Here is a 17,167-nt window from a genome sequence, read left to right as displayed (position 1 = left end):
TTAGACCCTAGTCAAAAAACTCTTTCAACAAGGAAAGACTATGAGGTGGAGACAGATACACATTTCATTGGTACTTAAAAAATAAATTCTGTATATAGTCTCTTTCAGAAAGACTTCCTTAATTAACCTCACTTTGTTCTTTTTTCACTTTTAATTAGGAGACTAAAAATACTTACATGTACAATTTGTACGATATTTATTTTTATTTACATGTTCCATAAAAATGTTCATCTTCAAAAGTATCCCCTTTCCTGCTTTGCACAGTGGGGGACTATGGATGTTGAACACTGAATATAATGTAAGATGTGGTTGATGTGTTGGTTATTTTTGCTGAACTTAACTTTTTCTCTCCCATTTTTAATTCTTTGTTACAAGGGACAGCTCCCTATATTTGGAAATAAAGATGATATAAAAACAAATGCAGCAACATAACATTTTTCAAAAATTTCTTCTTCCCGAGTATGTTCCTTCTTTGTAAATAGACCATAGGCTATTTGCTAGCAGAGATCATGTCTTCTATTGCACAGATCCTCAATAAATGTTAATCAACAAGGAAGAGACTGGGCTAGCCAATTCTATCACACAAGATGCCTATATCTAAAAATGTAACACACATCATGAATCCTCTGCCACTAACCGCAGGGACGATTTTCCTAGTGACAAATTATAGGATTTAATGCCCCGCTTCTTTCTCCAACTTAACTATCCGCATCACATCATTTTTTACTTTGCACAAAATGAGGATAGTATACCATATAAATCTCTGGTAATATGCTTAGCAAATGACCAATTAACTCTATAGGTATGAAAATATGGCACACAGTGAAAACAGAAAAAAAAAATTAGAGTGGACCTACACGAAACTAAACAGAAGAGCAAGTGAATATGAGGTGGTAGGCCTAAAGGAAACTGACTACATATATTATCTATACTTTCATAAGGAAAATATCTAAGATAAAAATCAAGGAGGATTGGTCAATGTGTGTGAAAGAATTGATATAAATTATGAGGGATGAATAATTTTGGAAATTGGATTTGCCAAGTTGATTTCACACTCTAGCTTTCAGACCCTAGGGGTAGAAAAGCCTTACAAGAAACATCTTGGTAGTATTGGCCTCCGAACTGAGGCTGGGGTTGGCGCTGGACAAGAGGTGAATCTGAGTCAGGAGCTGAACATGCTAGAAGGGAGAAAAAAAAGAAATAAAAACATCAGTGATATGAAGGGGTGGTGTCATTCTGGGAACCTAGAAGACTTTACCCCAGTGTATTTGTAACTTTAATTCAAATGTTTTTCTTCCTAAGGGCCAGCCTTAACATTCTGTCTTAACTTAGACCTACCAGAAAAGCACCCCTTAATCAGAATGGACCAGAAGTCATGAGCATCAGCTATAATATAAGTCATTTAGATAAGCCATAAGGAAAAACTACACTTGTCCTGTGTGAGTTGTTGGACTCTGGAATGCATTACAGAAGGACATTTGGAATCTTGTACCCTTGAAGGTGGGCAGCTAGGTGGTGCAGTGGATAGAGCTCCTGGCTTGGAATCAAGAAGATTCATCTTCCTGAGTTCAAATATGGACTCAGACATACTAGCTGTGCGACCCTGGATAAGTCACTTAACCCTGAATCTCACCTGCTGCATCTGTTGTTGGAGTCTTTTCCTCTGAGCTGCATCCAAAATGAGAGTCTGCTGGGCCTTATCACTCTGGGGCTTGGGCCTCTCTGCCTCTGGCTGTTGCTTAGTTGAAGACTTCTTTATCCTTAGCTGCTCCAGTAGCTCCTTCACTGTACGATGCTGCTCATTGAGCAAGTTTGCAAGGGGTTCTTCAAACCTGTCTCCAAAAGGGAGATTTTTAATAATATGGAATTTCCCATTCTTCATTATAAAGAGGATGAAAGGGTACCAGGAGAGTCCAAATAATTAAAATTTATAGACAGGCTTTCTAACACCTAAATTCCACTTCAGTTAAAGGTTTTAATCTTATCCTTGTTCAATTTCTCAAAAGGCAACAATAGCCCAAATAGGATGAGTTTTCCCACCTCTCCTTTCCTTTGATCATCTGTTGGGTGACATGCAAATGAACAAGGAAATGGCAGAACAGCAGGAAGCAGAAAAAGGGCACCAGTATAATACACTAAGCGTAGAGGCAGGTAGGTGGTAGAGTGGATAGAGCACCAGCCCTGAATCTAGAGGACCCAAACTCAAATCTGGCCTAAGACACTTACTAACTGTGTGACCCTGAGTAAGTCGCTCAACCTTGACTGCCTCAAAACAAAATAAAAACAAAATATACTAAGTGGCCCCTGAGTAACTGATGGCTGACACTCTTGTACTACCTGGATATGTCATAGTAAATATTCCTACTAAGAGTGACTGAGACTTTTTTGGAAAAAGACAAACAAAATCTACTAGGTCTCAAACTTATATGTGACCCCTGTACTTCAGATACAGCCTCTACACCCCTATCTCTGCCCCTTTCTCTAATAGGTTTTACTGTTCCTTTTCCTGAAAAGTCAAAATCCTAGCAGTATAATGCAGGGGAACATGTGCAGAGATGAAGTAGGAAGTGGACTGTGGGACACACACTAATTCTGAAGAACAAAAATCGGTAAGGAGGTTGGTCTAATATTAACATTTCTCCTCTTGGCACTATCAAGGTACCTTTTCCCACAAATCACTAGTCCCCTAACCTACCTTACGATACAATCTATTAAACACTAAGGTGTTCCCCCAAACAAACTAAGAAATTAAATACCTACAATGCTGTCTCTTGGAATAAGGTCAGAACCCCATATTTCAGTGGTAGCTCCACGCTGACACCACAAGAAAAAGGGACAAGGCCTTGCCTGAGTTGTTATGACGACCAGTTTGCATGTTTTCTCATCTCTCTTGTGTACTGATGGTAATTTCTTTTATGAACTCCCGCAGGGTCAAAATTGTTTTTTCCTTCTGCTGGGTTTATTTTATTTTCAATAACCAGACAACAGGTTAAGGAAACCTGAGTACTTGGCAAGTAACATCAGGCCTTCTACATGATACTTCAGCAAACGCAGTGAACTAGTAATTACTTATACCAATGCAAGGAAATAGGGAAACAGAAAAGTCAAAACTGTGGCTAATATAAAAATGATCTGCACTCAGTTTCAGAAATTATACATTATTTGAGGAACTGCAGCTTTTCTTTCATTACATCTTATTTAGGCTAGTGTTAAAATGAACATTCCCAACTGAAAGTAGAAGGAACCGTGGGATAGAAAAGGAAGTCTAACCTGCATTACAAACACCCTGCAGATAATCCACAAAATTGACAAACTACACTAACTTTTTTCTAGCCAACATTATTTGAAATAAGCAGGGACCAGCTGAAACATTAATCTTTTCAGTTATAGTCAAATTTTAATAATTGTGATATACTTGATCAATGTTTGTATGTATTACACAATGGTTCCTCTCATTGATCCTATTAGACTATAAGCTCTTAGAAGGCAAGTAATATGAAAGCTGTGTTAGTATCTCCAGCTTCACAGCTGGAGATCTAAGTAAACAAGTAAACAAGCTGGTAAGGTCAAACAGTAGGTTCTATCCCTATGTAGCACAAACCAGACACTAACAATAGGCAGCTAACTTGTTCACAAGAGGATCAGATGAAAGAGTATAGTTGGATCAATGTAAATGCATCCTTAATAAAAAAAAAATTCAACATATATGCCCTACAAATTCTATTCAAGACTCAGCTGAAATGTCATTTTCTACATTATTAGCATTCTTGTCCCCACCCTTCAGGAAAATACTTTCTATTTACTTTGTATCCACTGATCTGTTTGTGTAAAATGTAAGTTCTTTGTGATCAGAGATTGTTTTGTTTTTGTCTCTGTATTCCCAACAACTAGCACAGGGCCTAGTACATAGTGGCACTTAATAAAAGCTTATCAAATTCAATTCATACACAAATACAAGCACATCTATACCAACCTCCTGAAACACTACTGAGCATCCCATGGATATGCAGTCAATACTTAAGAGCTTACGTCACGGACCCAAATGGATATGGGTAAAAAGGGAAGGAGAAGCAAAGTACAAGTAGGGTTGGAGGAAAACAGTAGGCATCACAGTTTGAAAAATAATCTGTAGCTGGTCACATAATTCGACACCTCTCAAGTACAACTCATCCAGAGAGGCTTCTAGAGATGCCAGCTGTTTCTTTTGCTCCCTTCCCAAACAGATACAGCTTGGGCTAGAGCTGCACTGCCCCATAAAAAGGAGACCTGTTCACCTGACACTCAGTTCTCAACTGGACTCAACATTCTTGCGGACAACCAATGTTCACAAAAATTTAGGTTTTTTTCCTCCCCACAAGCTGAAAGGAAAAAGATCAATAATCAATGTGTTGAGCACTTTGCTCTGTACTGCCTTGCTAATCATTTATCAGCTATAATCATAAGGATAAGAAATAACTGTGATTTATAGTTAAGAACATAGTCCCAGGTGAAAAAATCTGTGTGTAACCAAACTATGATGTAGTTCCAGAGAAATTCCTCTGTTAGTTAACCTTAGGAGTGTAAATAAATCGTTATAAAGTGTGCACCATAAGTATGTGGTCATAATAATCATACCTATATAGTAATCTTTATATTAAAATGATAAAGTAAGAAAATCCCATAAAAGGCTAATTGACACATCATAGAAAGAACAAAGTTAGGACACAATGACCTGAAAAATGCAATCTTACATGAATCAAGATTCTAGAAGACTTTGCTGCACCATACATGAATCAAGAGACCTATAAATATGTATTTTGTATCTTGGGGTCTGGGTGGACTGTAGACCCCACCTTTGTTTCTCTTAATAAAGGTTGGTTTCTTTTTCACAAAGCATACATAAGGAAAGGGGTTGTCTTTTTTGAACTTTGCAGGTAATCTATGAGTAATGAATGATTCTGATTTGTTTTTTAGAAGAATGATAACACAATACCATTTGGATTTCCTTGTTTTTCCTCAATTGGGAGAAGGGAGATAGACACAATTGTTTATGTGATTTTAAAGGCACATAAGTGGTGCACCAAAAATTTATTAAGAAAGTTAAGTGTCTTCCTAGGTAGTTGCAGGACTTTTCTAGTTTGTGAAATATGTCCACTGCATCTGGGCATACCAGATCAAACTCATTCATCCATTCTATCCTTGGCTCAATCTCAGCCATTCTCCTCGGGCGACACGATGAGGATGACCAGACCAGAAGAGCTTCACAGTTGGCCAATATAAAACCACATTAACTATAGCAGATTGAAGAGCTTAAAAAGAGTAAGTGTTATCAACTATGGGACCAAACAGCTTTTGTGTGAATTATTTTAATATCTGTACTTCAAATTATTTTATTCTGATATAATTTTTCTAAATCTGTATATTCTTTTTTCCCATGTAAACAGAAACCTATTCTCACAGTTTAGAGTGTACGGTGGTAAGGAGTAGAAGAGAAAAAAGATGCAGAAGTCAGACAGGCAATAAAGAACTAGGTACAACAGATCCCTGTAGCCACAGAGACAAGCAGGCTTAGGGACCAGAAAGCTCCAAGACACTTAGTACGTTAGGTTAGGGTCAGAGAACAGTGAAATAATTTTGAAAATAATAAAAAGCATAAGCCTTAAGGACAAAGGCAAAGTTCCCTAGACCTATTACACGAAGTACCCTTGAGAAGCTGATGTATAAGGCACAGGCCTGGATCCTTCACAGTACATTTCCCCCCAAATGTCATCCAGGATTTCTGTCAATCCTACCGTAAGGCTTGGGGAGTATTGAAGTTGGGTCGGGATTCAGTCACATTGTCTTCTTCCTCTGGACCTTCATCTTCCATGTTGGAAAAGCCCATTTCATCTTGGAACTAGGGAAAAGAGGAAAGGATTAATATCCTGGAATTCACTCCTCAAGAAACTCATTCCAGTGGTAAGAAAGAAATGGACATAGGATCTTATTCATCTAAGCATTCAAAATGAGTCAATGTAGAGGCCATCACTATTATTTTGACATTTTCATAATTCTCCAACTTAAGTCTTATACAGTTGTGTATGTGTGGTAAACCTAACTCACAAAGCCAACTGTCAGTTAGCTACACCAATGGGATATATGACAGTGGATAATCCAATATTGTTAACATTTTATTTGATAATGCATTATAGGATTTTGAAGCAGTACATTAGTCTTCCTAATTATATCTGCTCAAGCAATCCCTGAGTCCACACCAAATGACAGTGAGGGAGATCATGCTATAGTTGGCTATGTGGCAGATAAAATTTGAGAAGCTAAAATTTTCCTGAGAATAATTATATGAGGATAATGGAAAGCTGACAGTAATCAAAAATAATCTCCTGAGACTATGTTACCTCCTGGATTTTGGAAACAGATTTGCCCTTTCAGACTATCCTAGTTTTCTGGAGAAAAGAACTCAAATATGGGAATGGGGGTAGGGGGTGCGTGTCACAGTTCATCGGTCATCCAATTTTACTATTAAAGGTCCCACTTAAAGTTTGCTACTTACAGTTTCAAACAATTCTTCCATCAGCTCATTCACTTCCTTTTCTGCAACAAAACCAAGCAGACTATTAGTGGTTTCCTTTTCTGATAGGATTATGATAATGGTAGATCAAGGGAATGTGTTAGGAATGATGTACCTTAATTTAAATCAAACATCTGATAAAGCCTTATCAACTACTTCAGAAAGTAGTAGAGTTAGGAGGACTCATGGCTTAACAACTTTCCCCAAGAGCACTGAGTATACTGGTTAGGAAAAGATCAAGCATAGAACCCTGCGGCTAGAGACCTTCTGGCTGCAATGTCCTTACCTATTTCCAAGGGTTCAAACATAATCTCTATGTAGATAAGTCTCAAATCTGTATGTATCCTATACCCCAATCCTATACTATCAACTGCTTGCTGGACATCTCTACCTGTGTATCCTATTGGTTTCTAAAACTAAACATATCCAAATGAATTCCTATCTTTCCTTCAAATGCAGCCCTCTTCCAAAATTCCCTATTTCTGCTGAGGGCACCAACACATTCTCTGTCACTCAGGTTAATATCAGAGTCAATCCTGACTTCTCCCTAGCTCACCCCTCACATCCAATCAACTGTCAAGTCTCTTGGCCTTGTCATTTCTGCCTCCATATCTCTCAAATCTGTTCTTTTCTCTCCATTCACAAAGTAAAAATCCTGGGCCAAGCCGTCATCGCTACTGGTTTGGACAACTGTAATAATTGATCTTCTTGCTTCCAATGTCTTCTTTCTCCACATAGCTGTCAAACTTCAGAAAGCACGTGTGATCATCTTACTCCTCTACTCACAAACCAAACAATAAGCATTTATTAAATACCTAAAATGTGCCAGGAATTGTGCTAGAGATACAAAGGCAAAAGTGGAACAGTCTCTCCCCTCAACAAGCTTACATTCTAACAGGGGAGACAACATGTACATGTAAGTATGTATGGAATATATACACACACACACACACACACACAAAATGAATATGAGGTAGTTTGGGGAGGGAAAGCACTAGCAGCTGGGTGGATCAGGAAAGACTTCTTGTAGAAGGTGGCACTTGAACTGAGTTTTGAAGGAACTCAAAGGAAGTGCATTCGAGGAATGAGAGATAGCCTTTACAAAGACACAAACGTGAAAGGTCATGTGTGAAGAACCACAAGTAAGTCAGAGTACATGGAAGGGAGTAAAATGTAAGAATTCTGAAAAGACAAAAGAAGCGGCTTGGTTGTGATGAAATTTAAATGCCAGACAGGAGTTTATATTGTTCCTGGAAGTAATGGAAAACCATTGGATTTACTAAGCAGGGGAACGACAGGGTCAGACATGGCTTTAAGGAAAATTATACTGACAGATCCATCCTCCCAATAGCATAAAGTACAAATTCCTCAGTCTGGTATATAATTCCTTCAGAATCTGGCTCCCACTTGCCTTTCCAGCCATATTTCATACTACTCTCATTCATGAACTTTCCATTCTAATAAGGCTGGAATATAAGTTGTTTCTCAAACTCAATAATCCATCTTCCATATCTGGGAAGTTGCACAAGTGGGATTCCTCATGCATTTGTGTAATGCATTACTACCTCAAAGAATTTCTGTCAGTCCAGGTATTCTGTGAAGTCTCTCCTGGTCTCCCTCACCAATGCTCCAGAACCATCAATGTTCTTTCCTGCCTGCTTTCAGAAAAACCTGGGAAGACTTACATGAACTGATGCAGAGTGAGGTAAGCAGAAGCAGGAGAGCATTGTAATAGTAACAGCAATATTCTAAGATGATCAGTTGTAAATGTCTTGGCTATTCTCAGCAATATAAAGATCCAAGGTAATCCGAGGGGCTTATAATAAAAAATGCCATCCACCTCCAAAGAAAGAAATGAGAGAGTCTGAATGCAGACCAAAGCATATTATTTTTTACTTTGTTTTTTTCATGGATTTGTGATTGTGTGTCTATGTTTTCTTTTATAACCTAGGAACCACGCTTAGCACTTTATACTTAATCAGTCACCAAATCATATAAATATTAACTTATAAATTCTAATATCTCTTACATCTATCCACTTCTCTGCTCACACCACAATCACCTAGCTCTCACCTAGACAACTGCAATAATTTTCTAAGTGGTTTCCCTGCAGTGTATCCTCTACAAAACTGCCAAACTGATCTTCCAAAAGCATAGATCTAACTGTATGTCCCCCCTCTGCTCAAGAAATGCCAATTGCAACCTCTAGGATAAAATACAAATTCCTTTACTTGGCCATTAAAGTCCTTCACAATCTGATTCCTGCCTGCCTTTCCAGACATCCTATCTTTCATCTCCATGCCTTTGCACAGGCTATCTCCCCCATGCCTGGACCATTCTTCCTCCTCAAATCTCTAGCTGAAGATATTTTGGCTCAAGTTTCACCTTCTTCAAATGGCCCTTCCCATTTCTCTACATGTTAATGGCCCTTCTACCCAAGAAATCATCAAATTATAAAGGTGGGTCCTTAGAGGTCATCTAGACCAAACTCCTCATTTTAGAAATGAGGAAAATGATGCCCCAAAAGGTAAAATAACATTCCGATGGCCAAAGGGGTAAATGACAGAGATAAGTTTTGAACCAGATCCTCTTTGCATCTTTTATTTACTCATCTGTGGACATGTTATATCCCCTCAACAGACTGTAAACTCCTTGAGAGCAAGGACTCTCTTATTTTTGTATTTGTATCTCCTAGGACTTAGTATGGTGTGTGTGTGTATAGCTATACAGATATATATAATAGATACAGATATAAGCACATGGTAGGTCCTTAATAAATGTTTGCTGATAAACTCCAAATCCAGCTTGGCATCATGCTGATTGGACTGTTAGGCTCAACTCTGGAGTAGCTAAAGTTATAAAGCTTCAAAATCTCATCTGATAGAGATCTGAACACCCCAACTAAGATAAATTGTAAATTCCATCCCCCAAATTTTATAATAAAAGATACCAGAAGGGAAGTAGAGAGGAGCTGAGGACTGGACACACACTCAACTAAGACTCACTGGTAATTCTCACTGCTCGGTCATTGCGGAAATCCTCTGTGTCAGGTTCATCAAGATCTTCTAGGAAGTTATATTCTGGATCATCATCATCATCTGCTTCATCTAAAGAGAAAAAAAGAAAATCATTTTAAGACACTTTCTAATCTCTGATCTTGATGCTAAAAGCTCAATGTTCAGGAATCTCTGTACCCTGGGCAGGGCTCCCCTCTAGCCAAACACATCAGTTGTGCTCCATCCAGGACCAAAAAACAACTTGTTCATTTCTGCACCAATGCCTTTGCAAAGGCACCTGATAAGGTCAAAAGCCAACATGGTGAAATTCATCTGGGGTAAATATAAATTTAAGTCCTGACTTTATGTTAAAAAAAAATTAAACAATTGTATTAAATAACTGCACAAGATGATGTCCTCTCATTTCCCTGACATCACTGACCAAGATGCATCCCTGCCATCCTTGAAAACATTCAACAATTCCTACCTTATTTGGGAAACCTACTGTAATCTCCACTCAATTCTAGTCACTACTTTTCAAAGTATTTATGTACTCAGAATTCACAATAATTTAATTTGTATGATGATTTATGTTGTCTTTTAGTGTATATGCATACTAGTCTTTTGAGAGTGTTTTTGTCTTTTATTTCTTTGGTAGATCCCTAAGGAAACTAGCAGTTAGGTCTCTACACAATAGATTCTCTAAAAAAACAAAAAACAAACAAACAAACAAATAAATAAATAAAAAAAACCTGATAAATGACTAGTGGAGGTTCTGGGGAATGTCCAGTAGCATAAGTGAACTGTGTATAGGTTTATAAACCTCCTTGATCTACAGATAGCTCCTGCCCAAACAAAGCAAAGATGGGGCAGGTCAACAGACCCCCAGAGCACCAGTCTCTATGGTGGTTTGGAAGGCATGTTGAAAAAGGCTTTAGGAAGGGTGCCTCTCAGTTTTTAGTAGATTAGTTATGTATTCTTCCCTCTGGACATAATTATTGACTGTAATTAACAACATTCAACCAAATTATTCTAGTCTAGTGTGCTCCTCCAAAGCTACTTAATTACTTTCTGCAAATGAATTTCAATTACATAGCACAAGGTAAATGTAAAAAATAGTTTAGCTAAGAGCCACTACACAAAGAGCAGCCTATGCTTAAAGCTGGGTGCTGGTTATCTATATCCAGTCCTGTCTCTCATTTCTGTTCAACTCTTAGCAAACTCAGCTAGCAGTAACAAGAAGACCACACACATTCTGAGTCATTGACCCTAAGTTTCCTCTCTTTAATTCTTCCTAACAGGCAAAGAAAATAAACACTTTTAAAAAAGGATATACCTCCTATCAACCACTACTCCTACCCCTAGACCCTCAAAACCCTGAAAGTCAGTTTTCTCTGGCCTTTCTGATCTACCAGCTGTCAGATAATGATCTTTGTAACTAAGATAATAAAAAGAAGATACCAAAGTTGAAGCCACAGACAAAATTATGAAATCAACAAAAGCACCTCATCTACTTTCTATAAATGCCCTTTGGCTTATGCCTCAAAACACAAAGCAGAGTTCACTAGTCCTAGTTTTGCCACAGATTTACTGTGTAACTGGGCATATCAATGGATTTCTCTGGGTCTCTGTTTCATCATCTGCAAAATATGAAGAATCATCCCTGTTCATTCTTCTCTCCCTCATTAGGGCCAATACTCCTAATTATTCAGGCACTCATCACTTTACTTCTCTGGGCCCCAGTTTCAAAATCTGTGAAAAAGGACAGGGAAGCAGTTTGACTGGGTGATCTGCAATGTCCCTTCCATCTCTTAACTCCTATAATCTTTTCTTTTTGTTAGCCAGCTATTCAACAAGCATTTACTAAGTGCCTGCTGTGTGCCAGACACTGTGTAAAGCACTAAGGATAAAAAGAAAAGCAAAGACAGTCCCTGCTCTCAAGGAACTCAGAGCCTAATGGGGAGACAACACGCAAACAACTATGTATAAACAACATCTAGAGACTGACAGGGGTGTGCTGCAACTGGCCCAAGAGAGGGGCTGGTTACATTTTCACTGTGAGCATCTACACATTTAACTCCTATAATCTTAAACCCCTTATTTGTGCATCATTCAAATTTTGAGGTTTAGCTTTTTCTTATTTTAGTTCTTAAGGACTTTTTGCTGCTTAGAGGAAGAAAGAAAAGATGAAACTTAAGTCAATCTAGCTTGTTACTTGTTAACAATTCCTTTCAAATGTTTGGGGGAAAAGGGGACTGGAAATAAGGACAAAAATCAGGTACCTGGATAAGGGATTTCAATTATCATGGTTCCCACATAACTATGGATAACTGAGAGTTACCAGTAAATGTAAAAGCACTTTAACCTCCTGGAAGAATGTATCCTACAGATCTTGCTTTGATTTTCTCACTTTTCTTCTTCTGTTTATGTCTTTCCTTGAAATGCCCTCCCACCCCAAACTCTGCCTATTGAAATCGTAACCATTCTTCAAAAATCATGCTCAAATACCATCTCCTTCATTCAGTCTTCTCTGATCACACTAGCTAAAAGTTATGTTTCTTCTGAAATTTTATGACACTTCATCTGTATCACTTTTCCCAGTCTTACACTAGGTCCTTACTATGCTTATACTGCGAATTACTTATTCATTCAAATATTTAAGCTCCTATATGCAAAGAGCTATTATCTATGTCTCATCTTTCTTATGAGGTAACAGTAAGCTCCCTATCCCCCCACAGCACCTATATTACCTTATACACAGTAAGTCTTCAATACATATTTGTTGATGTTCAATTTTACAAGCATCCCGCATTAGCTGAAATTACCACTCTTATCCCACCATTTACACATATTCTCCAACAAGTCTCTCATTCATCTACCCACTCTTTCTTCTTCTGAGTACAAAATACATAAGAAATATGGGAATGGACGTATGCATGCTCTACGGCAGTGGCTTGTGATTAAAGTTTGAAGAGGAAAAAAAGCACAATTAGAGTTCGGGGAATGGTGGGTACAAATCACTATACATAAACAGTAGAGAGCAGCTGGCCTTTTTCATGATCAACCAGAATTTTTTTGGAAAACTCCACTTTGGAGATATAGAGTCAAACTAACCCACCCCCACAAAAAAAAAACCCATATCAAGGAAGTTATCTGAGGACCAACTCTGCTAAATAGACTTAGAAAAGAAAATTTTCAACCAAATTCTTGAAGACCATCTACCAAGTCATAAAGAGTTGCTGCTGACATCAGCAGAAGGAATATCCAAATGAACAAAATCAAAGTATTAAAATATACATATTAGAAATTCTGTTTTTTAAATAGTGCTTTATTTTTTCAGTTACATATAAAGACAATTTTTGACATTCATTTTTCATAAAGTTTTGAATTCCAAATATTTTTCCCTCCCCTCACCCCTCCCTAAGATGGTAAGCAATTTGATATGTTATATATGTGCAATCATGTAACACATTAAGGATTCTGTTTTAACATTCTAGGATACATACTAGAATTAGAGATTTAAACCAATCTCCTAGTGACTCAATAGATACTGAGTTCCATGTCAGACAGGCTGACAGTCTTCAAGTGGAAGCTAAGCATGTTCTATACTACACAAAGCATTGATGATTTAGGCTGTCCTAGATGAAACTCTGAGGTTCCTTCTGATTCTAGAATTCTATGATCCCTATACTTTTCACTCTTTTCTTATTGATCAATGAACACTAGTGTTCAGAATGAGAACAATTAAGCAATACAAAAAACTGCAGCCATCAAAGATGCTGATTTTTGATTCTCCCAGTGGCTTGGGACCCCATCCCCTTAACTTTGTATTTCTATTGTAATTTCTTATCCAGGGGCAGCTAGGTGGCGCAGTGGACAGAGCTCTAGTCTTGGAGTCACGAGGACCTGACTTCAAATTTGACCTCAGACACTTCACGCTTACCAGCTGTGTGACCCTGGGCAAGTCACTTAACCTGGATTGCCTCATCAAAAAGCAAAAAAACAAAACAAAACAAAACAAACAAACATACAAATAAAAAAACCCTGCAATTTCATATCCAAGTATATGGTGTATCCACAAAACAGAACATAAACTCCTGTCTTTCTACCCCTAGGTTCTAGGCACAATGCCAGACATATAGCAAGCTCTTAATAAATGCTTGTTGAATAGAACTGAAAAATATAATTATGTTTATTATATCATACTAAGGAGAAAAGGCACCCTAACAGATTCTAGAAAAATTGAACATTAAAGGTTCAAACAAAAGAGGGTTTTATGTTAACCCTAAGTAAAACAGGACTTTAAAAATCAAGGTACATTTTGACCCAGCAATAGCACTTTTAGGGCTGTATCCCAAAGAGATCATAAAAAATGGGAAAAGGACCCACATATACACAAAAATATTTATAGTAGCTCTTTCTGTGGTGGCAAAGAATTGGAAATTGAGAGGATGCTCATCACCTGAGGAATGGCTGAACAAGTTGTGGTATATGAATGTAATGGAATACTATTGTGCTATAAGAAATGAGGAGCAGGCATACTTTAGAAAAACCTGGAAAGACTTATATGGACTGATGCTGAGTGAAGTGAGCAGAACCAATATACAGTAACATCCACGTTGGTACAATGACTAATTTTGATAGACTTAGCTCTTCTCAGCAAGGCAAGGATCTCACACATCTCCAAAAGTCTTATGATGGAAAATGCTATCCACATCCACAGAAAGAACTATGGAGTTTGAATGTAGATCAAAGCATACTATTTGCTCTTTTTTTTCTTCTGTTTTATTTCTTCTTTCTTGGGGTTCCTCCTATTGGTTCTAATTCTTACTTACAACATGACTAATGTGAAAGTATGTTTAATAGGAATGTATATGTATAGCCTATATCAGACTGTGTGCTGTCTTGGGGAGGTAGGTGGGAAAAGAGGGGAAAAAAATTTAAAACTCAAAAGCTTATGGAGGAGCAGCGAGGTGGCACAGTAGATAGAGCACTGGCCCTGGAGTCAGGAGGATCTGTGTTCAAATCTGACCTCAGATACTTGACACTTGGCTAGCTGTGTGACCCTGGACAAGTCACTTAACCCCATGGCCTAGGACCCCCCCCCCCAAAAAAAGAAATCAAGATCACCTTATTTAACCTCTCACCTCATGCAAGAATCTCCTTCCTTTAGGGGCAGCTAGGTGGCGCAGTGGATACAGCACCAGCCCTGAAGTCAGGAGGACCTGACTTCAAATCCGACCTCAGACCAAACACTTGACACTTACTAGCTGTGTGACCATGGGCAAGTCACTTAACCATAACTGCCTTAAAAAAAAGAATCTCCTTCCTTTAATAATCCTAACAGGTAGATCACCGTTATGCTCTCCCCTTAATCAAACTGACTTGTATTATAGTGTACATACTGTATTTCCCCACAGAATGTAAATTCCATGAGAAGTGAGACCAAATTGGTTTATGTTTTTGTATCCCGAGGGCCCACCACACAGTAAATAAACACTTAATAAATGTCTGATAAACTGAATTGTTTGAATTCAACTAATCAAATATCCCATTTGCTAAGTTTTCAGTTAAATGAAAATTTCAAGAGGTTAGGAAAGAAATACAAAGTGATGCAAATGAAGACCACTTACCCTCATTTTCAACATCGTCATTCATGAGCCCCCCAAGCCACATTTTCCAGTCTTCATCATCTGCTGTATTGGGGTCATACATGTCTGGTGTGATGTCTGGAGCCCGGAGCTCAGCCTCCAGCTGTCCTAAGGGAACATCTTTTAGGGGCATTTTGGAGCGTGTGCGGAAGGCAATGAGACTGTCATCCAATGGCTGATCAATGACAAAAAGGATGAAACGGAATATCAATTAATGTCTTATTTTTTCAGAATCCAGTACACATTCTCAAACTCTAATCTTGCTTCAGTATATTATACTCCTAGAGTTTGCTTAGACCTTTTTGTTCTCTTGTAAGGATCTGGGGTCCAATTGACCTAGCTGGACCCTAGCTTGTATGGTTAAGTGCTCATTTCTTTTTTTTTCCCTTTTCAAAAAAAATTTTTTTAATGTTCTTTTATAAAAAAAAATGAGTCCCCAATTTTCTTCCTCCCTCCATCCCCTCCCCCACCCACTGAGAAGGCAAGCAATACATCAATTATATATGTGAAACAATTCAAAACAGTTTCATATTAGCCATGACGCCAAAAATAAATAAAATGAGAAAATTACACTTTGATTTGCACTCAGAGTTCATCAATTCTTTCTCTAGAGGTAGATAGCATTTTTCACCAAAAGTCTTTCACAACTGTCTTTGATCACTGTACTGATCAGAGTAGCTAAGTCTTTCATAGTTGATCATCATTACAATATTGCTGTTACTATGTACAATGATCTCCTGATTCAGGTCCTTTCCCTTTGTCTCTGATCTCTTTGGAATATAGACTCAACAGTAGTACTGCTGGTCAAAGGGTATGCATAGTTCTACAGTCTTTGGGCATAGTTCTCAATTGTTCTCCAGAATGGTTGAACCAGTTCACAACTCCACCAACATGTTCATTAGTGTACCTATTTTCCCACACCCCTCCTCCAGCATCTGTCATTTCTAATAGGTGTGAGGTGATATCTCAGAGTTGTTTTAATTTGCATTTCTCTAATCTACAGTGATTTAGAGTATCTTTCATATAACTACAGATAAAAAGTTTTAATTTCTTCTTCTGAAAACTTCCTGTTCATATCCTTTCACCATTTATCAATTGAGGATAAGTGTTCGTTTCTTAACAATTTACTATGAAATACTCAGGTCACAGAGAAGACCTTCTCTAAGGTAGAAACTGACTTTAAATCCCAAACTTCTAGAACTGACACCCTTTCTGAGCAATAAACTTAAAAATAAAAATGGCTATTTTTCTCAAGCTGTATGATTCTAAGAGTTTTCATCTCTCCTCATTAATCCTTTTATTTGGAAAGACAATACCATATGGAAAACATTAAAATAATGCATGATAACAAAGGGATTTGTGTTAGCTCTAAGACATTACGAACATATGACTATGGGAGATCATGGAGGCTCTATCTCAGAAATGGATAACCACAGTCATAATTTTTAAAATTTAATTTTTTTTATTTAATAACAATCTATTTTCTCTCCTTCTATGTTCCAACCCACCCCACTGGAAATAAAACAAAACAATACACACTTGTAACAAACATGTACAATGAAGCAAAACAAATTTCCACATTGTTCAAAAGTGCATCTCATTCAGCCATATTTAGCATTTTATGTCAATCTTCAAGCAAATATGAAGGAGAAATATTTGTCATTTTCAATTGTGCTTTCATCATGATTAAAGGCATCAGCATAGTGTCATAGAAAGATCAAAAGACATGGATTCAAATCTCAGCCCTGCCACTTCCTACCTAAGAAAGCTCCCTTCACTTCCCTGAGTCTCAGTTTCCTCATCTGTCAAATGTGGATAATGATACTTGTGCTTTTAATATACTTCACTCTACATCCTGTATCTTCCTTGAGAAATGTAAGCTCAGGGTTAGTTTTGAAACCAGAGCACCTCTTAGAGTGTCTTGCTGTATGGAGATGCTAAATTGCTTATTGAATTGAAGGGAATTATTGTGC

At 37.7% G+C, this 17,167-nt stretch overlaps 1 protein-coding gene across 6 annotated transcripts in view; it reads right to left on the bottom strand.

Annotated features, from left to right (window-relative positions):
- GON4L (gon-4 like) overlaps positions 1–17,167 on the bottom strand; it is an 83,073-nt gene that overhangs the window by 20,671 nt on the left and 45,235 nt on the right. For all 6 annotated transcript variants that reach the window (XM_027871217.1, XM_027871216.1, XM_027871218.1 and 3 more), the window contains 6 exons: positions 15,177–15,369; positions 9,553–9,654; positions 6,530–6,570; positions 5,772–5,875; positions 1,634–1,832; positions 1,092–1,178 (listed from right to left, as the gene is read on the bottom strand). In XM_027871217.1, coding sequence (XP_027727018.1) covers positions 1,092–1,178; positions 1,634–1,832; positions 5,772–5,875; positions 6,530–6,570; positions 9,553–9,654; positions 15,177–15,369 — 726 coding nt within the window. The remainder of the gene's footprint in view (positions 1–1,091; positions 1,179–1,633; positions 1,833–5,771; positions 5,876–6,529; positions 6,571–9,552; positions 9,655–15,176; positions 15,370–17,167) is intronic.

This window comes from Vombatus ursinus, unplaced genomic scaffold (assembly GCF_900497805.2).
Source record: "Vombatus ursinus unplaced genomic scaffold, bare-nosed wombat genome assembly UNPS02014798.1, whole genome shotgun sequence".
Taxonomy (NCBI): domain Eukaryota; kingdom Metazoa; phylum Chordata; class Mammalia; order Diprotodontia; family Vombatidae; genus Vombatus; species Vombatus ursinus.
Note: the sequence above shows the minus strand (reverse complement) of the source record. Positions and strands in the feature narration are given on the sequence as shown.